The sequence below is a fragment of the Pagrus major genome, chromosome 7 (assembly GCF_040436345.1).
Source record: "Pagrus major chromosome 7, Pma_NU_1.0".
Classification (NCBI taxonomy): domain Eukaryota; kingdom Metazoa; phylum Chordata; class Actinopteri; order Spariformes; family Sparidae; genus Pagrus; species Pagrus major.
The window spans coordinates 26045868-26068238 of NC_133221.1; the positions used below are offsets into that span (position 1 = coordinate 26045868).

Consider the following 22371-nt stretch of genomic DNA (forward strand, 5'->3'; position numbering starts at 1 on the left):
ATCTCTGCACTTCCCGTATCTGCTCTGCCACTGCACTGCATCATTAAGCACTACTCTAGCTGTCACCAGCACAGCTTATCAAGAAAAAGAAAGGAAAATTAGTATTTTTTATTGATTAGTTGTGTTGTGTCAGCTGTTTACATTATAAATGCTAAAACACTGAGAGAATTATAAATAAATATATTTTTACTGCGTCTGAAACTAGCATGTTAGCACTGCCGTTTTAGCCACATAATATTATCTTGATGTTGATATTGACCGTAACGGTGCATAAAAATTAATGCTGTGCATATATTGATATACTATTTTGTGCAAATGTACAGTAAAGATTAATTATGCAGAACTTGGAATGTGTAGTCAGGCAAGAACTGATTCCAACTTCATATCCATTTGAGCGATGTTTCATGGCTCATCAAACAGTAAGTTAGAAAGGCACTGCAATACATTCAGAGATTAATGACATTCAATAAATTTGATCCATTTTAAACTTATCACACAGGAAAATATGGAAAGTGTAACACTGTCTTATATTATTCAAATTTGGGGTTCAGGTTTACCCTAACCCTATTTTTTAGAGCCGACTTGCCACAGATATCATTGAAGAATATCTGAAACACACACACTCACCCTCTACCTTCTTCCTTATCTCCATATAGATGAGGCCTGTGCCAACTGCTCTTTCGGGGCAATCTGCGACGCCCAGAGCGGGCAGTGTGTGTGTGCGTCCGAGTGTGTGGAGTCCCACCAGCCGGTGTGTGGCAGCGATGGCACCACCTACAACAGCGAGTGTGAGCTGCACGTGCGGGCCTGCAAAGAACAGATGGACCTCCGAGTGGTCAGCCAGGGAGAGTGCAGTAAGTAATGCATGCATTTGTGCAGCATGTGTGTCGTACTTACAGTGTGTCGTTTCTGAGCCCCGAAGAATATAAATTATGCTCGGTTTACACATAAATCCTGGTTGATCAGAAAAAAAAAAGATTTCTATAGCTCTAAATAAAATGTGGATATAAAAAATGCAAGCAGAGCACAACAGGAACTTCATATAGCTGCAGGCAGACAGTGCCATAACAAACTTAGAATTGAATAGTGGGGTACTCAGATGGGGTTTTACGAAGGGAAGATGTATATGTCAGCCTACAGAGAGGGATATATTACAGAGTAAGTGGCATGCATGGCAAGTAGGAATGGACCAGAGATATTTCATTTAAATATCTATTCCAGGGATTTAGATCGAGGCCCCGTGTGAATGAAATCCATCAAAACAACTCCATGAATATCTCTTTTTTTTTTTTTTGCACTGACCCCTCATGCTCTGACCGTTCCCTCTGCTGTGTGTGTAATTCAGAAACATGCGGCAGCACTGTTTGTGCCTGGGGTGCCCGGTGTGTCCAGAATAAGTGTGAATGCCCGCAGTGCTCCGGCGAGCCCTTCTCCACTGTGTGTGGAAGCGATGGCACCACCTACAACAACGAGTGTGAACTCCGCACGTCCTCTTGCATGCAGAAGAGGAGGATTGATGTGGCGAAGCTCGGCAGCTGTGATGAAGGTAGGAAATGGACTTTGAAATGGTGTAATTATGCTAACCAATCGGCCATTGAAATGGTGTAATTATCTTTATCAACTGACCTGTGGTACACTATTCAGTCATCTGTGGATTTTCATAATGGTCGCATATGCCACCAGCAGCATGCCAACAGGCTAACTCGAAGCGATGAAGTGAAAGTCAGACTGCGTATCCGTCAACACAACCTGTTACAGGAACGCAAACGCTTTCCGGGTGATTAAGTTCAGGTCAGCTGTACATATTAGAAACAATGGAAGCAATCACAATGTCTGTTTACAAGAACATCCAAGTAGAAAACTCCTGCATCACACACTCGCTTACATACAATTTAATTTTCTTTTTTTCATGATGCTATCTCAAAGTGCAAACATCACCTTCATCTAAAATGCACATGTGATGCCTTCACAGCTCATTAATAACAGCACTTTAACTGATGAGTGGAGACCTAATTTAACTGTTGGGCCACAGACTGAAGAAAATGACAGCTGACTTCAGAAAAACAAAAACAAAATGGCCTCTTTGATTGGTATCCAAACTTAAATCGTAAATCCAGTCTGACGCTCTGCACTAAATTGAGAGCGTGTTCTTTCTGTATTAACTAATTAAGTGGTTAAGTTATTTTAGCGTAGGTTATCTTTGACAGTTAACATGACCGTTAGCGTCTACATTGTTTTACCATTTTATCTGTAACGTAACCTACAACTCCAAACAAATGAGCTAAATATGTCTGCTCTTCTGACCTAACATAAACTACCTACTGTTAGCATTTCCTTACAACACCTCAACAACGACCAATACCTCTAGGCTAATTCCAGAAAAACAAAATGACCTCTTTGACTCATATCCAAGCTCTACTGTAAAGTACTAAAGTTTCTGTTTCTGAAATTTTAGCATTGGTTGTGTTTGACAGTGAACATGACAGTAAGCATCTACAGTGCTAGCCAGTAATGCGGTATTTACCCAAAAGCTTAACCATATTAGCTCTAACATTTACCTACAACTCAACTCAAAATAATTAGCTAAATATGTCTGCTTTCCTGACAGGACGTTAGCTACACGTGCTCTACACCAAAGTCAGAGCGTGTTCTTTTGTTATGAATTAATCAACTCGTGTCAGACATCTTGGCTTTGGCTATGTTTGATGGTTAAATATTACCGTTAGCATCTACAATGTCAGCCGGCATTGTCATATTCACAGAGAAGGCTTACTATTTTATCAGAGATAAACCCTACAACTCAAACAAGTTAGCTAAATATGCCTGCTTTTCTGACGTACAGTAACGTTAACTCCCTAATGTGAACACAACGACGACTAATACCTCTAAGCTAACTGTTGAAAAACTAAATTACCTCTCATTCCACAGTTCAACGTGACAGTTTACAAACAAATCAAAAGACAACCAATTCTTTATTTACCATATTTATTATATTGTATCTTATCTAAGTAAGAAGCCTCCCTGTTTTCTTTTCTGCTTTTTTTTCCTTATGTGCTGCAGCCACTACATGTTGTTTATGGATGTCAACACTTTTAACCCCCATTTTAACTAAAAAATGAACACAAATTAATTATCGTCATTCAGATCCATTCATCAGCTTATAAGGCATAACATTGACGTAACACTGGGTGAAAGAATGGTATATTCTTAAATGAAAACAGTATTAAGCTGTGTCAGAAACATGTTCGTGTATTTATTGTATTCACTTGGCTTTCATTAGGGGCTGAGTTTTATTTGATCGTGTTGTCACATCTACTGAATTCCAGCTTTTATTTGAGAACTGCGGTATACATTTTATCAAGCCCTTCCATCCAATTATGCTTTTAAGTGTGTGACCGATGGCACTTAATGTGAGTACCCCTGATTTCTACGCCTGTAGCTCCATCGTTCCTCCACATTCTGAATAAATGAGATCTAATTCACCGTGCAAATCATATCTTGATCAGCGCTGACAGACCGAGGCAGGATATCACAGCCCCTCGCTCGGCCTGTCTTGGGGACAACTCTGGAGGGAGAAACATGCCAACTTCTGGTCGTCATGCAGGCGATTGCCGTTCCCCCCTCGGCCGTTGGGTCGTCACAGGGAACAAAGTCATCCTCTGACAAGGTGTGAAGGGGAGCAGATTACACCTGCCAGCAGGAGGGATGGCTGGAGAGAAGAAAAAGAGGGGGGAGATGGAGGACAGAGCATATAGAGATGAGAGGAATCCTCTTCCATTTTGATTGCTAGCCAGGGGTGATTCTTTCTTTTTTTTTTTTTTTTTTACATTCTTTTTTTCTTTCTATCATTGTCTACCGTATTGGCCCTGGGCCTGTGAGGCGAATCGTGCCGCCAAAGCTTCTCGTGGTCGATTTAACATCATTTCATTGACTGAGACGAGTGACCTTTTTTGTATGTGGAGCATGAAGAAATGTGAAACCCTATGCCCGCGACACAGACTCACTGTCACCACACACACATAGACACTCTGTCCCCTCTCTGTTGGTTGTCGGGAATCAGGCAAAAAAGCTCTCTTCTCCCTCCCCAAGGGCATTGCTTTGCTTATGCCTGATGGCTTAGTTTTTCCATTTTATTCTCTCCCTCATGCTGTCTGTGAACATCCTCCTTTTTTCATCAGTTGCTCATTTTGATTCAGAGAAAACCATCAGGCTTACACAATAGAATCTTTTTTTTTCCCTTCTCTTCCCGTCGCTCTCTCTGCCATCCCACCCACTCATGTCTCTCTCCATTTTGCACTCTTCTCCATCAATTGCGCCTCTCGACAAAAGGGGCACCGATGCTTTCTCAGATAGGGGAGATGGGATTGGCTGAAATCGATAAATTTCACCCCAGGGGTGACCACTAGTCCTGTTGTTTGCTGCAGGCTCTGTCCCCGCTCCTTTCAGCCGCCTCAAATCTGACCCAGACCCTCCACAGGAAGTCTGGTGTCATTGTAAAACGATCAAAACCAAGTTGTTGTTTTTTGCCTTGAAATATCTGTGTTTGGCTGTGGGATCCTGGGCTACACACTGCAGAGAGGATCTGTTGTTGATAAATTCAGCCCCGCCTAGATGTATGGCTGTTAGGTTTTGGCAAAATTAGGAGTATATATTGTGTAATACAGCACTCTGTCACAAGACCAAAGACTTTATTGTAGACAGCGGCAGAGCTCTACATCACCGGTGTGCACAACCCCCCACCTCCATACTTCATATCTAAGATAAGCCTGGAGAGGAAGTGAAGATGTGATTTATTCGCTTACGTAGAGCCGACTTAAAAACCATCCTCATTAGTCTTGTTGGGGGGAGGGGGCACGGAGCATAAAAATGGAAGTTGTTTTCTTCCGCCTTTTGTTTAACAGTAATGAAAAATGACAGTGTTCCCACTGTTGGCCATACAGGGAAATTTATCACCTGTTTAATTTCACACTCGGGTAGGCCTGGCCTCAGCTCCTTTTCTCGACGCTGACAAAGTGGCAACTGAGAGCAGTGCATCACCTACAGGGGCCCGGGCCCTTTTTAATTGAATAGACATTTAATAAACAAGATTATGAGTGCAGGATCACACAGTGACACACCATCCACACCCTGCTCCTTACGGATCGAGTCAAGAAGCCACCAGGAGACAGCAAAAGGGCAACAAAAAAAAAGAAGCAAAGTGGGTGGCTGGATGCGAACAGAGCTCATCGGAGTGAGATCAGCGGATTTTTCCTTCATGCTCCATCCATCACGGGGCTTGTAACCTTCTCTTGAGGCAACAAAACTTCTTTTCTCCCTCTGCCATCTCCAAACACACCCTCCCTCCTCCTCACCGGGCGTGACGCTCCATCCCTCTCTATCTCACGGAACTTTATTTGGACTAACACTCTGTCACATCCGTCAAGAGCCCGGCCCTACGAGGGACTGATGGATGGAGCGAAAACAAATGCAAATCGCGCCACGCCGCATCCTTCGGCAAAGGCCATTGTCATCTTCGATCTGTGCCGTGACACACGCCACGACGAGGGAGGATTTGTTTTCGAGTGATAGATGTCCAAGTTGACATTCACACAGGTCATGATATCATTGGTATCGGACTAACATCGTCCGCTGGAGCCGCTGATGTTGACATGAATAATCTGGTTGACCAAACATCTTCAGGCTGCATCTCACTCCATCAGGCACATTTTCCCCTCTCCGTCCTCTCCTCTTTTCTTCTCCCTCTCTCTCTGTTTTCTTCAACGCGGACTTCCAAACAGCTTTGACAACAGCACCTCCTCCTCCGTCATTTCCTCTATTGTCAAAATCCTGTCCTGTCAAATCCTTGTAACGTTTCTGTTCCTCCCTGTCTTTCTTAGACATTATTCTTATGCTATCCGTTCCCTTTCTTCTCTCAGCCTCTGAATTCTGTCCTCTTAATGGAGCTCCCTTGGCTAAATAGACTCCGGCTTCTGACATGATTGAGTAAAAAGGAGCGGATGGGCAGTGCAGAGAGAATAGCTGATGCAGCCATCTTAGCTGGGGATGTATTAATTGAAAGGTTCATAGGCAGCGCGGGTGGCGAGCACATCAAAGAGCAACAGCTAATTAGGACCCCCCCCTTCGCCCTTCACTTTTATTTTTTCCATTCTAATGTCTTACCTCTTTTATTTATTTATCTCGTCTCTGTACGGGGGCCTGAGCGGAATATGAATTGGCTTCTCTTGCATTTCCCTTTTTTTGTGTCCTGCTGTGCTGGCGTACAGTACACAGATACAGGTGGTTAACAGCCAGTGCTGCAGTATTTTTCCTCTTTCTGATCTGTTCCTGAGCCTTCTAGTTTTTTCAGACGACATCTGAAACCAAGTACCTGCGATAATGTCAGTGGCAGTTGGAAGCCATTAGCCTGCACATTAGCCCCGTCACAAAATGTTATGTTTAACTCAAGACTGTGGTTCAAAATCGATAAGTAGCTGCAATCCAAGCAAGAGGATTAGGGTCGAAGGTTCGGCTGGTTTAAAATGGAGACAGAGCGAGTCCTTAACAAGTCCTGATGTTTGTGGGGGATGTGGCCACAGAAACTCTACACAAAGCTCCGGCTCCACTCAGCTAATGAAGTGAAGGCCCCTCCACTCGATCGACCACTCTCAGCTGTCACGGCCCATTGCTGATGACCCATATCAAAGAACAGCCAGGGCTTCATCTGCCCTTACCCCTCCCCTGCAATGTGACCTGCTCCATAATCTACTTTAGAAGATGGGTTATGCTAAGTGGCACTTCCATCACTACCACATTGATTTCCCCATTAGAGTTGGTGCATCAATACGGAGAGCGGAACGGGGCCCCTAAAAGTAGACGGGAAGAGGAAGAAACACCTTGATTACCTGATGCTTGTCGAGCCTCTCAGCAGCGCTGGGAGCTTTTAGTCGGACCGGATTCGTTTTTTGAATAACAAATTTGTTTCAAATGAACTTTCTGCCAGCCTACAGGGTGCCTCTCTCTCTGTCTGACATTCTCTCCATCTTTCGTTGCTGACTCCTTTCATTCCATGCCTTCACACGCATTCACCTAATCTCCCTCGGGACTTCAGCTGGAGGTGAAATTTGCAGCTTCAAAAGCCGGATCCTCCCCCTTTCTTTGCCTGCACTCTGCAACAGCCCCCGATTTGTTTTTCATAAATGTATCCCCAAACTCTCCTGCTGGATACGTGCTTTTTTTTTTTCCATCTCTTTTCTTGTTTCCCTGTAAAACCTTGGATTCTTCACCTTGTGCTAAAGTTTCCACAACAGTTCAACAATGTCAACATTTTCGTGAGCCCAGTACTGCTGGACAGTGATTGCGGGGCTTTGTTTGGCCTTGCTACTTCTCTTAGCAGGAACATAAGGTCAGCTCGAGCAGCTCTTTTGCTTCGATCCCAAGAGAGAAGTGCACTTTTAAAACAAATAAAAGGCCTTTCAGGGTCACAGCTAAAGAGTTGCTGGGACAACTTTCTTTAAAGTCTCAGACGATAATTAGATTTTACAGAACACTTTGCAATTAGTTGCGTTCTCATATCAAGATGCAGGCAACCATAAAAAAGGCCTTGCCACCCATTCTCTTTGCACACTTGGAGGCCACAGTTAATAATTCCCTCCATTTTTTGTCTCTGATTTAATTGAAATGAAAAAGGATGCCTCGCTGGTGGCGCAGAGATGTTGTGTCTAATTTATTTAGTCAATCTCTCGCCCTCCCTACAGTTGGTCATTATCTTGTTCCACCAGCAGCGCCTTTGGATCCCTCTCCTAACCATCAGCATGAGAGGGAAATGTAAATTATCCAAACCTTGTGACGATCCTAAAGTTTAAATGCAGCCTTAACTTTAAGAGAAATGAAAGCAGGACACTGTTTCCACCTGATGCACTGATAAAGAGCATTCCCCTGTGTGTTATTTTTTGTTTTATTAATGACATATTGTTTCTATGGTGTGTTTTTTAATGCAGACTGTGGCTCAGGAGGGTCAGGCTCAGGCGTGGAGGGCTGTGAACAGGACCGCTGTCGTTTGTTCGGAGGCTCGTGGGACGAGGACGCCGAGGACGACCGTTGTGTCTGCGACTTCACCTGCCAAAGTGTGCCCAACAATCCGGTACGACCGCCTTCAAAAGCACTCAGAACAAAATTGATGCAATTTGTGTCAAAAACCTTTTTACTGGGAGTCATAACTCCGACACGTTGGGACTCACAAACATCAGACATGCACTGCTGTTGACTTATTCTCCTCTGTGATGGCTGTATCTCCACAGTTCATCAGGGATAAACACAAAACAGTTTAGGAATGACTTAAAAGAGCTCCTTATGAACTAAGATTTTGCCTCCCAATCATCACATTGTACTTTTTTCAGTCGCAGAAATAATCCTGGTGATAGTTGTCTGTACATTTATGGTTATAATGCAAACAGGATCTGCTTTTATTCTTTCAAAATTGAAGCAGATAAAGAAACATTGAGTGAATACATTTCTTTCTTTCTTTGTTTTAGTGTTTTCAAAAATATATATATATAATGATATATCGATACATTCTGAATATTTGAAACGAAATGAACCACAGGTCCACTTACTCATTTTTCCCAGAGCTCTCAACTGCATCTTTCAGTCTTCACCAGCACCAGTTTCCTTAGGCTGCATCCAAATGTCTTGCAGACTCTTTGTGGAGGCTTTCACACTGAGTCCTTGAGTGCTGAGGGCAGTCCAAACCCACAATTTATCCAGTCCACAAGGGGCCTCAAGTGGACTTTGTGCAGACTTCAAGAGAGTCTTCAATGATTTAATTACCCAGTTAATTAATTTGATTACAATTCATTGCAATATGGACATGGCCAATTTCGATTGTTGATTAAAAAACAAATATAACTTACTATATATGGGTAAAACAATTACTTTATTAGAGTGGTACTTAAATCATATAGGCCAGAATTAATGATCCCCACATCAAGATACAGAAATATGTAGACATAAAGGCCATAGAGGTAATCACATGTATTGTATTATTGTTGTCTTTAAGGCTGTCTATCAGCAGCTTATATTAGCCCTGCAGTCTCACACCTTCGCAGACTTGACGTGATGACAGTGAACACGTCAGAGTGTGTGCGACCGCTCACGAGGTCAGACGGTGGACATGTGGATTCAGCCTTAGTTGTCGCAGATGTAACTGAGTTGTTATCACGTGACCTCAGTTTGGAACTTCAGTAACATGATAACTTTGCTTACATAGCTGAAGTTCAATACTTATGTGGAGTGATGACAGCTGAGAAAACCATCAGCTGATGAAGAGATGTGGTTGAAAACTCCTGAAAAAGCCACATTTGTTTTTTCAACACAAGGTTGTGTTTTGTTCAGTAATCTGTGACATTCAGCCCCGACAAACGCTCTGACAGTCCTTTTATAGCCTTCATCAAAGGTTGCATCGTCATGAGTCATCAACACTTTTAATTGTTTTCCAGTAAATTAAAAACAATAAAATACCATTAAAAATACCAACATTACTGGGCCTGACACTGATGTATAGTTAAGATATAGAGCAAGATGTATGTGATAAAAACATCGATTTTGACTTAATGAAATTCTCAAGGACAAGACTGAGCTTTCACGTTACATACAGGGCATGCTCTGTCTCCAAGACAGGTAGTGACTGTGCCATGAGCCTGTTGATAAAGAAAGTCAAACACAATTAAAGAGCAGAAGGTTTAACTGTGTAACACTGAACTTCCTCTGATTCTTCTGTAGGTTTGTGGCTCCGACGGAAAGAATTACAGCAACGAGTGCGAGCTGAAGAAGGCCAGATGTGAGAAACAAGAGCACTTGTTGATTCAGAATCAGGGACACTGTGCAGGTCGGTACATTACAGCACTCACAGTTAATGTCATTACAGTGCACAGAAGCACCCTCACCCAAGACTCATTGTCATTGACATCCCATTTCTCCTCTCATTTCATCCATTGATGGGGCAGTAATAGACGGTCTGTAGCTGCAATATGATTGTGCCCCTGTGCAGAGTGACCGCTGTGGCCGTAAGCAAATGAAGTGAAGAGGGTAAAGATCAGATATGATGTGTATGTTGATGTCATTTGCTCAGGGAAGTTGACTCAACACACTTTGCGGCTAATCTCTTGTCCATATGTGGAAAGTGACCGCTCCCCGGGGCTGGCTAGATAAGAATCTCTCTCACAGGTTCATGTATGGACTGAGCTGATAGCAGTAATGACTCACTTTTCCTGCCCAGACATTCTGACAATTTAAACCATCACACTTGTGCTTGATTCTTAACCCTCAGGATACCACTTCACCCCGCTTACTTTAATATAAGAACCCTCTCTTTGTAGCTAAATGAATAGCATTTATCAGCCAAAATAGGTGTCAGATCAGCGGCTGAGTAGCAAAGGTTAGCAGCCTTCCTCTCCATGGCTATGTTAAATGAGGGGCTTTTGCTCTGATGATAGCACAAGCCGGGGGAAGAAGGGCAAAAGCCACTTTGGGGATTTTGTGTGATCATTTCGGCCCGTTTGATTCCCCGTGGGTCAAAAATAGAGGATGGAGAGTTGAAGAGAGTGAGAAAGAGGGAGCCGCCAGTGTTTTCACACACATCCCTGCAGATTCTTCTCCTTCCTAAGCTGGCCTCCTTGGGCACTGACTGTCACGCTTCTCTACCATCCATGGATAATCAATCCTTTTTTGAAGAGCCCTCTATGGGTGCGAGAGCTCTGGGCTGTCCTCCTCTCCTATTGGTGAGAGGAGAGAACTCAGATCTTGGGGAATTTCTCTGCCCTCTACATTAGCTATGTAAAGGGAAAACTTAATTTGACCTCCACTCCGGAAACTTATCAAAACACGCCAGCTCGCACTAGCGGAGCATGAAAGCAACCTTGTTTCTCAGAGGTTCTGATTTTACAAGAAAAACTTTACCTCTTTTGCACACGGCGTCAACAATGTCATCTGCTGCATGCACATTTGAAAAGTTTGCCTCTCTCATAGCATTTCAAACCATCCTTTATAGCTACCTGTAAACTCAAGATCTGGGTCAGGGTTATCTGTAAAATCCAAAGAATATTACATATTGGTTTACAAGCAAACACGTGCCGATGTGCCCTTGTAGGAATATAAAAGACTAGCCACAGTGGCGAAAGCGCAGCAGCAGACCTTGTAAATGTGAGGGTAATATTGCACGTCACAGTCAGCCGCATTGTGCCGGACAATGGCCACTGAAGAGGAAAAACCCTCAAGGGGTGGAAGAACATATGAAATTAAAAGTTCTCCTTGTCCTTAATAGGCTCAGTGCAGATAGCTGAATGGAGCGCTGGAAAGTGGCAAGTTAAATGAACTGTGTCCGAAGCCCATCTCTGGAGTGGGAAAGCACTGGAAAAAGAGCGAGCCGAGTCATCACCATTAGGGCTGAGGCTCATATCCACACCAGTAACAGTGTGATTTATGGCCCCTGCATCTCCAGCCTCCAAACTCCAAATGAGCAACACAAGAAAAAAGAGATCAGGAGGGGAATAGAGAAAGACAGAAGGGGGAAAAAAATAAAGGAGGGAGAGATTTCTGCTCTCTATCTGTACAACTTTACTTTTCACTCCAAAGCCTGGAGAGAATTCAAACAATGATATTTTTTTTTCTCACCTTGGCCATTAAACAACAAACTCCTCTTCTCCCTCCCACTGCATGTTTTGTTGTTCTCTGCCACTTTTCTGGAGATGTGCCAGTTTTTTCGGGAACACATTTGTTTATATTTTGTTGAATGTAGTTCTTTATTCCGAGCTGTCACACTAGTTTGAAGGCTGGTGCATCCTTAGACAAAGGAGCTCTCCACACACACTGCGCAGGCAGGAACGGCTCGGCACATTCCTTCACATTATGCAGCCGGCTCTTTTTCTTTTTTTTTTTTGGGAAGGTTGTAGGGCAGCAGCGCAATTCCGTTATATTAGACAAGAACAAATGAAGAGTACATGCCTCCTAGTAGGTGGTAAATGTCAGCTGCTGCACATTCACCAGCAACACCATTGTTTGTTTTCACTGGAGGTAATAGCATCATTTTCCCCCTGATTTTGAGCCATTGTGAAGAAAGTAGCAAATAGAATTGTTATCTTGAAGCCGGCTGCCAGCCTCTCCACCTCTGCCCCTCAAGCCAATCTCATTGTTGGCAAAAAGTTACATGTTGCTTGGAGATTGTGTTGTCTAATTCCCCCCCACCCTGCTCAAACCCCCTCCGCCGCCGACGTAATCACTCAAATGTTGCTGTTCTTCTTTCTCTCCTTGTGCCATCTCCCATCTCCCATCTCCCTCTCCCCTTTTTCTTCCTCCCTCATCAGCGATTTCAGCCACATCTCTGCCAGAGCTGACAGCACTCCAGCACTGCAGTCTGTCTGTGTACGGCTGCTGCCACGACAACACGACGGCCGCCTTAGGAGTCGGCCTGGCTGGGTGTCCCAGTAAGTCGTCTCCCCCCCTCCCCCTGTCACCCTTCACCTTCGATGCCTCCTGAGTTTGTTGTGTGCGAGGAAAGTTGTAGATACTATCAGGCTATTTCAGCATATGGGGCTTATTGTCCTTGACTGCAATTACAGCAGCAGAGTTGCAGAGCTGAAAACGTTTCATCTTAATCCAAGGAATAATTATGATAATGTTGCACCGTATCAACAGAAAAATCTCTCCATCTGATGATCTTGACGAATGATAGCACGGAGACGAGGGAGAAAGTGCTGCATCAAGCTGTTAGCTGAAGGATACAGTTTGGACGGGGGGGAAATGCAGACTTAGAAATAGGGATATACGGAGATTTAGCAAAGGGGAAACTCACCTAAGCACACTTTATCCACCTTTTTATTTGTGGAATAGGGTTTAGCCAACATTTGAGCTTAGCATAAATCTTTAATACAGAGTATCCACCATAGTAAGCAGTATTCAAATGTTGTGAGCTACGTGATGAAAGGGTTTCTCAGAGTTAGAAGAGCATAAATAAAAAGCAGTGATGTTTTGCAGAGATTTCATCTGAAGCAGCAGAAGTTAAAAGTGACATCCATGTTGCTGTGCTCTCCTCAGGCACCTGTCAGTGTAACGTCTACGGCTCCTACAAAGGCACCTGTGATCCAACCACCGGACAGTGCTCCTGTAAGCCCGGAGTCGGGGGACAGAAGTGCGACCGCTGCGAGCCGGGCTTCTGGAACTTCCGTGGCATCGTGACGGAGAACATGAGCGGCTGCACACGTAAGGAACCACCTCTTTGTATCTGATCGAGCAAATTTGCTGTACCATTACACGTGACTTCAACAGCAGTAATTGTATGCATGCAGCCTTCCCATAAATGTATTCTTTACACCTTCTTTACATAAAGGGTCAGTTCTCCCAAATGACAAAAAAAACACATATTTTCTCACCTACCTCACGCGGTATCTAGCCATGCAGAGAGTATTTGGCTTTGAGATTTATGCTGCTGCTTCTATAGTCAGGACAGTTTTATTCATATAGCAAAATCGAAAATCACACATTTGCCTCAGGGGAATTTACATTCCACACGCACATGCAAAAATGGATGAAAAATGGTAAAAACCTCAGGAAGAGGAGAGATCCCTCTTCCTATTCCTGGACAAACATACGGAGTAGTTTGTGAATAAACTACAAACATATTTAATATGTTTGTCACGTAAGTGTGAAGGGTTTCTGGCAGAGCTTCAACTATCTTAATCTAGCACTGAAAGCATTGAAAAATCTGGTGCTGTTTTCCAACAATGAAATGCTTTATGAACCATTAATTATCAAATTTACAACTGATGTTTATAATACTTTTTAAATCGGTTAATAAATACTGTGTAGTTCACCTATAAACATTATTTGGATGGCAACTAATGTTTCAATGGATGCTTATAAACCTTTACAAAGTAGCTTAAATGAATGAATAATAGCCTAATATTAGTTAAACTTTAAGTAGAATTATTATTTTTTCGTCTTACCAGTGGATCATGTTAAAGTTACAATCATTCAGCTTTTCAAACAAACTGTTTTTATTTTTATTATGGCAGCATATCTTCACCAAAATCGTTCGAGTCCGCCAGTGCTTTGTGACATTCAAAGGGCCCCCGCACACATATAGGATTCACAAGCTCGTACTTCACTGTTATGTTCCCCTAATACTGTGTAGTTCATCTATAAACACTATTTGGCCTTTACATTTGTCTACGACATGGTTTATAAAGCGTTACATTGTTTGTTAAAACTAAAATAACTATTAACTGAAGTTTAACTTACTATTCATTTACCATTTTTTTAATGATGGTTATTATAACATGTGGCCAAATATTACATAAAAATGTAATTTTAGATAGTACACTTAGAAAATAGTTAAACTAGACTATGTACGTGTATCCAGGATATCAGGGAAACTGGCTCTGTAAAAAGATGTTATTATAATTGAATTAATAAAACAAGTTTCTGGACAAAACAAAATTCCATTCACCTCTTTGTGTTTGGATGGAGCCGAACCTTTTGAGACAGATAACTCAAAACCTGGAGGTTACATGGCTACAGTCCACTGTAGCAAAGAGAAAACAACAGTGGTGGGAAAATAAATTTCTCACTGAATTGATAACAATGCCTCTGAGCCAACTGTTTAAGAGTATCCCTGAAGTCAGTGTAGACAGTAAAAAGTAAATATCCCGCTAGCTGCTCTATCTACGTTTAATATACAGCTCATCTATTTGATAGCAGCCTTTGCAGACAGGAATCCTCTTGCGTCATTTAGTCCCGTCAAAGCTGTATTGAATGAGCTGTGTTCATTTGTATTCAAGTGACCGGCGGGGTCGGGACCCGTTGTTTGTCCCGGTGTAATGCAATATGGTGACCGGCTCTAATCCTGCCGCTGAGGTATCATAGGACATACGCTCCCGACGGCACAGAGAGTTTTCAGTCAACAGCAGGAAGCCTGCAGGTGCCTCACCCGTGGCCTGACCTTAACAAGGTTTACCCACAGCAAGCCGACAACACAGTGCACCGCAATACCACGCTCAGCAGGAGAGGAGGGGGGGAAAAGACACATCATTGATTCTAGGAACATGATAGGGTTGATGTCCTTCCCTTGGGTTGTTTTTCTGTTTCAGTTACATACTCATCTCCCTCCCTCTATGGCCCCGAAGGCACTGCAAACTATCCCTAACCCTTGGCTGTAAGGCATAGATGTATCTGAAGCAAAATTCAGAGGCTAAAGTTCCCTCAAACAAGCGATTGTTATCCCTTTGTTCTGTCACTGTCCATACCTGATCACTTCTTTTCTCATCAATCCTCCTTTTCTCCATGACAGCGTGTAACTGTGACGCCACGGGCTCAGTCCGGGACGACTGCGAGCAGATGTCGGGTCTATGTTCCTGCAAGACGGGAGTGAAGGGCATGAAGTGCAACGTGTGTCCAGATGGTAGCAAGATGGGCATGAATGGCTGCGACAAAGGTAATAAGAGGGAGTACCAAGGCAACCGGTGGAGCGTTAATAAGCCATATTAATACACAACGCACACACACATTTTTCTGTCACACGTCTGAGTCGTGCATCAGCCTCTTAGCAGCCACTTCTTTCTCTTTCTGCTTTTCACATCCATCTGCTTTATTGGCACAGGAAGGAAGTGGCTGCAGGGCAGTTAATCAATAGTGATTAGGAAAATACTGGAGTGTACAAATGACATGGGCATGACACATCGCCAAGTGATATTCAGTCATATGCCAGTTTGGATGACTCACGACACTTGCATGTGTGCGTTGATACTCATGCATAAGGACTATTGATGAGTTCAATTAATAAAGAAAGCAGCCCCTGTGATTGCACGAGCTAAAAAGCTGGTTGAAGTAAAGGTTAGTTCCTGCTGTGGGGGCCTGCAGCTCCTTGATTAAGATGCACCATCAGATATCGACTGGAAGTCAAATGCTTAATGAAGCCAGCAGTCCCAGCACAGTGGTGGGGCCCTCTGCCACGCAACCTGCCAGATGAAAAGACAAGGTACAGAGACGTGGTAGCACATGAAAGCAGGAGCTAAGGGGTGGGGGGTACTCTCAGCCACTGTGATGCTGCAACAATGCAAAGACCCCACACTCACAGCCCGGCAGGTGGATGGTGGGCTCCCCGACTGCTGCTCCTGCTGCGGCAACTTCAAGGCTTCAAACGCTCCTTTGGAGAGCTTCGAGAGAGATCTGTGGAAAAAGAAGGCAGAGCCAAAATATCCTGAGTGCACACCTTTATACAACTCTTTTTTACAGCAGTAAGAAGCCAGTTTGGGGATATTGCTGTGGTCTTTGAAACTATGAATAATTCACACAGTGTTACTTACAGGTAACTAGACAATTTTATGATTACATTACCGCTGCGCACTGCTGTTGTAAAGAGACTAAAGCAGGTCACTCACTTAGAGGAGGAAAACTTAAACAGTCTGACAGCCTGTCTCCAACTGCTACACAGATTTAAAACTCAGACAGAGTAGGGTCAGACAGGTCAGGGGCTGTGGCTCTGTGCCAGGCTAGCTCAGTAGCACACGTAGACACGAACACTGTCCCATAGCGAGCCAACTTTAGCAAGATGAAGCTTAGCATACTGTTAGCACGCAGTATTTGGGGGTTAAAGCTGGAGTTGAACAACCTCTCTGCATCCATTATACATGCTAACACTATAGATTGGATTTTTCCAATCCAATTTTGTGGATTGGATTTTTGTCAGTAACTAGTTGACATAGTAGTTGTTCAGACTTGGTATCAACATCCGAGTGATCTGGTTAGAAGTAGACAGCTTCAGTACAGGTTTGAAGAAACTTAACAAACTTTGTGAAACAGCCAGGACAAATTGTGCGATACGTGCTTCTTGTAAATTCTGCATTATATAGAATACATTAAGTTGTTTCTTTCCTTGTAAAAAGTGTTTGTTTGTCAAGGCATCGCTGTACCAGCCTGTCAGCTTCACCCGTCTAAAGTACGTAGCAGCTGTTGGAACATATTAAATGTTCTGTGTCCAATTTTACAAATACAGTAAACAGTAATCAGTACAATCTACTTCTCTGACACCCATGGAGAAAGTCCAGAGACTCCCTCGAAACAACAACAGATCCTGACTTCTATTAGTCAGTGGTCAATGCACTTTTTGTCCAAATCACAGTCTTTGGTGTGCTTTACAAAACAACAACAACAACAGCTGTTCTGCCCTGTTTTCCAAAAAAGTAGGGGCGCTGTCTAAAATGTAAACAAAAACAGAATACTATGCAATCATTTAGGATGCTGCTTTAATATCCAATATATACTATCACCTGTTACCAACGAACCTGTTCACATGTGGAGTATTCCAACAGGTTTTTGTTTTTTTTAGCATTCCACAAATGTCCAAATCTTTTGTTACCCCTGTCCCAACTTATTTGAAATGTGTTGCTGGCATCAAATAAGAAGAAGAATAAACACGCATTTACAAAAATCAATTAAGTTGATTAGGTAAATCATTAAATGCGTTGTCTTTGTGGTGTTTTGAATCGAGTATTTGTGAAAAAGGATTAACAAATGATCACGTTCTGTTCAATTTATGTTTTACACGGTGTTGCAGCTTTTTGGAATCAGAGTTGTACTAATGTAAAGTCTATATGGATGTGTTAAGCACTCAAAAAACAATTTTTGTTTGATTACTCTTTCCAGATTTTGAGAAACCAATTTAATGGCTGTTTAACATGCACAACTTTTGGTGACTTAATAAGTGTAAACAAAAGTTCTATAATTGTGAAAGTGTAAATATGCATTTAATGTAACTTTTCATTTAGCTCAACATTTTCTGACACACTCAGAATCCATAAAGCAACATTTCTCCATTGCTGTAAACTGTATGATTATGGGAATGCACACAATGTGTATGAAACAAATCCGTCTCCTCCACAGGTCCCGACGCACCGACGTCATGTGAAGAGTTAGTGTGCAGTTACGGAGCGACTTGCATCGAGGTGAGCGGCCAGGCCCACTGCGAGTGCCCTTCACCCGACTGCGACGAGAAAAACAAGACCAAGGTGGGTCTGTCAAACCGTCTGCTCTGAAGAAAATTAGCAGTTTAATCTACAAGTTTGTGTAGAACAGAAAGACATTGTTTCAGCGGCCTACAGGGAGTAAACATGTGTTCCCATCTCCCCTCTCTCCATCTCTGTCACGGCGGAGCAGGTGTGCGGCTCAGATGGGGTGACCTATGCCGACCAGTGCCAGCTGAGGACCATCGCCTGTAGGCAGGACAAGGACATCACGGTGCAGCACTTTGGACAGTGCACAGGTGAGCCCTGTCGAAGGCTCCATGCATCACGCGTCGCATGGATGGCCAACTGTTGTCAGGCCCCGATCAAAAGATAATGAGCAGTGCTGTGGGCCTCGAATTATCCCCCTCCTGCTGTTTCTCCTCCCATCCATCCATCTCTCTGTCCTCTTCTCAGGAAGTAAAGTCACAGCAACATGTATGCAGATTCAGCCTGTATTTTGTGTTTATAGGAAAGTACCTGGACAAGATAGTATGATTTGTCTTTCATGGTTAAGTTCTCCTTTGAGAATTCAGCTTGATTTATGTACACAGTTTACAGTAAAGTAAGCCCTACACTCGCCCTGCTTCTGAACTGCCAGGTGAGGGCAAGATCAGGTGAGGACACTGGAGAAAAGTTAGAATGAGAAAGAGAGAGATATCGTAGCATTTTAAAACCAATCACCCTGTAGTTTGAGTGGAGTCTGAGCCTCGCAATCCCACATGATAGCAATGTCACTTCCTTTTCGCCTCCTCGCTCCTCTGTTGGGATTTGGTTTCATCTTCCAGCCCTCCTGTTGAGAAACGCATCAATCCCTTTGCAGCTTGCAGGAGCATGAAGCCGTCTCAGTGTGATGGTGGAGGTAGAGTACATGTGTACTGAGTAAAAGGTGCAGCTCTCGGCCTTCGGTCCAGATGCTGATGGACATTGTTTAGATCGGTGTAATAGGTGCTGGGACAAACACCAGGGCCATGGCTTTCATGTACAGTGAAGTCCTCGCACCGACTGCCAGCTTGCGTCACAACGGGGTTCTACAGACGCCGCCGGCGAGCTCAGTAGGGAGGAGGAGTGCCAGCTGTGCGGTCCTGGCCATGAGCCACTGCCAGGTGTTGAACATTTTAAGGTGGAAAAATGTTCATTCACCTCAGCGCTCAGTGGGCACAGATCAGGTGACCTAATAATGTGCCACCATAAAGTCCTCTTTGTGTATCTCTCTTGAGCACTCTTTGTCAGACCCAAACTAGGTCATATCCATAGGAGGCAGGGCTGTTGACACGGTCTGTGTTGAGCTGCTGTTGCAGGTACACAGATAAAGAATCCAAATATGCTCAGCGAGAGATCGACAAGGCTTTGATAAGTCCCTGAACATCTGGTAATTACAAATTCAGTGCCGTGGGTTACCAGCAAAAGGAGCCAAAATCCAGTCTGGTTTCACATTCCTCTGTTGCCTGGCAATAGAGATGTGGGTTGTGTGTAATCCCTCACCTAGCATTGCTGCACACAGAAGGCACGAAGACGCCTCACAGCGGACTCTTTCTCCGCGGAGCCCTTGGGGGGGGGGGACAGACAGGCGAGCGCTCGGGCCCTCCGACAGCCACAGAGGATCTTTTAATTTCTCCTCCCGGATGCGGTCGCACCGCGGGTAGCTGCTCCGCCGCTGCTGTCGGCTCGGGGGTTAGATCTCGAGCTCATTTCACGTGTGGCTGGGTGCGAATTAGCATTTTCTCTGCCTCCACCCCTCACCACGCCGCAGCTCTGCCTGCCATCCCTCTCGCTGTTTACATGCAGAGCTTCCAGACGCCCGGCCTCAGCGCTGTGGCATGCTAATGCTCACCCGGCTGCTCTGTGGTTTGACAAGAGAACAATGCCAAGGGCTTGTATAAATGAGTGAATATTGATCTTTTTTAACATCATTGATCTGTTGCAACTTTTTATTATACCACAGAGTGAGACTACTGCCGCACAGTGTGCCACTAATGGGCAGGCTAAGAAAAATTCCCAGTCCTGCAGAAGGAGCGCCTTAAAATCTTTTCTGCTTTTGACAGAGAGCTCGCAGCTTACTGTGATGTTAGCCAGCTCCTCTCTGAAGTCTCTGAGCTGAAAGACAGCACAGCCACAGAGTACAGGGAGGAGTTTTTCTGGCGTCTTCTTTGCAGCGTCTCAGCAAAAGATGAGGCGATATCTGAGCAGCTCAGTAAAACATGCAAGCGCTACTGTACCGAGCAGCAGAGGGAGGGCATTTGGACCGATGAGCAAATTCAGGCGCCGGGGGAAAATGGCCACCAAGTTGGCAATGACCCGCCTCCCCCATATGGTGTTATCACCTGTAGGTTTGCAGCAAATTGGCAACGAATGCCAGCATATGGCATCAGCAGCCCTCAGCCTGCGTGTTAGGGTTCTGCTGCCTTCACCGTGTCCTCCGATTTTCTCTCATTATTCAATCCCTCATTCTGCTCCCACTGTTTGCCTTTACATATTCTCCCACTGAGAGCTGTGTTAACCAGTTTCTCTTTCCGATCTTCTTTAGGCATTCTATCATTTTCTTCCCCGTTCTCTCCGGCTCCCTTGTCTTGCCCCTCCGATCTCCTGTGTCCATATTCCTCCTCCTCCTCCTCCTCCTCCTCCTCACTGAGCGCAGCTGACACCACAAACAATCTTAATAACCACCTTTCAACAGTAACTACACAGCTGAGACAAGCAGAGATGACAATGATTTTTTTTCCCTCTCCATCTTGTGACATAACTGTCCATTGCTCCACTGAGGGGGAAAAAGCAAAAAAAAAAAAGGCAAATGGACTGTTAAAGTTGATTAAGAGAAGCATCAGCTGAACAGACTCACGCTGCCGTGCCTTCTTTCCTCCCTTATCCCAAGTCATGGAGCTCACAGCTCGAGATATGCACACACCCAAACACACATTAGGCACTTCCCAGGGAGCGAGCCTCCTGACGCTAAGCTTGGCACCTGACTGACAGGTGTAGCCAAGAGGAAAGGCGATGCATGCCACCATTCTTGGCGATAGCATCACCGCTCTGTGCACTCCACTCCAAATCTCTCTCTCTATACAAATATCAGCCGAGCTTTAAGCTGACACCGTGTGTCTCCCAGGCTTTCTGCCGTCTCAGTAGGTATCACATTTCACACCTCGGTGAATAATTGCCGATCAAATAGCCGATTATAGCAGTGTAATTAAGTCCTACACATAATGTTAGGCGAATCCTAATGAGGCGGTATAGAGGTTTTTTTTTTTTAATCTGTTCATTTCACCCACACGCTAACACACATCTATACTCATGGGGCATAAAGAAGTAAAGGGAGAGCGACAGTATTGTCACGCCTGCTTGCCTTGGCTAAATCTGAAGTGCTCACTTACGTAGCATCTCCCTGCCAACTCGCTGCTCCCCCTCAGGAGTTTTTGTCCTATTTATCGCTTTTTTATCGCAGACAGTTTGTCCTTTTGCACCAGAGCTTTTTGCATTGGTAATGATGGTCTCTCTTCAGGGAGAGCCTCTTCTCTCTCTCTCTCCCTCATTTGGAGTGATTTCTCTCTCTGTGCGTGCGTGCGTGCTGGTGTGTCGACAGCGGTGTGTTTGTGGTGGCGTTGACGGATGCTCGCGCTCTCCGCGAGCAGCAGCCCGCCGTCTTTGAAGCCGGAGTTAAAGCCGGCTTTTTTTGCCCCATTTCTATCAATCATTCATCACCGGAGGCACTGGCTGTTGGTGATTAAAGCTTTGCTACTGGAGGGCAGCATTTGAATATGGATATATAATTCATAGGCACTGGCACGGCAACACACCAACACACATATTGTGCGCACAAACACATGCCATATGCGAAGAAAACACACATACACACTCTGTACTATGCGTTGACACCAACTGGGGTAGTTTAACTGTGTCTGGGCGGCATAACTCATTTGCAGGCGAAACACACTGCAGTGCATATAACTGTGAATGCAGTATGTCATCTGGTGGCATATTCCATATTCACTCTGCATATGGATGCACTTTCATTACTTAAGGTTTGTCAAATAAAGATGGCTGACATCTCATCCATTGCAGGGTGTTTAATCAGAGGTTGCTTTTACAAATGGGAGCGTGTGTGTGTGTGTGTGTGTGTGTGTGTGTGTTCTTTTAATGTAATTTCATAATGACATTGTTAAGCATCAGGGAGAAGGGTTAGAAGATTAAAAAGGACATAATCATTCAGAGGTAAAAAGTTATCGTCAACAGTCGGTTGTAACGATCATTAAGTGGTTTTGTTTTGCTTTATTGGCTAATGATGTTTTTATTTCCTCTGGTGTCATTTTCGAGGTTGTAATGGAGTTAGGTGCAGCAAAATCAAGCA

General features: G+C 44.1%; 1 protein-coding gene across 1 annotated transcript in view; it reads left to right on the top strand.

Annotated features, from left to right (window-relative positions):
- Positions 1-22371, top strand: part of LOC141000258 (agrin-like) — a 173448-nt gene that overhangs the window by 103978 nt on the left and 47099 nt on the right. Inside the window, exons 8-16 of the mRNA XM_073470933.1 lie at positions 657-854; positions 1346-1546; positions 7977-8119; positions 9757-9862; positions 12336-12455; positions 13066-13230; positions 15317-15460; positions 17908-18032; positions 18181-18286. Coding sequence (XP_073327034.1) covers positions 657-854; positions 1346-1546; positions 7977-8119; positions 9757-9862; positions 12336-12455; positions 13066-13230; positions 15317-15460; positions 17908-18032; positions 18181-18286 — 1308 coding nt within the window. The remainder of the gene's footprint in view (positions 1-656; positions 855-1345; positions 1547-7976; positions 8120-9756; positions 9863-12335; positions 12456-13065; positions 13231-15316; positions 15461-17907; positions 18033-18180; positions 18287-22371) is intronic.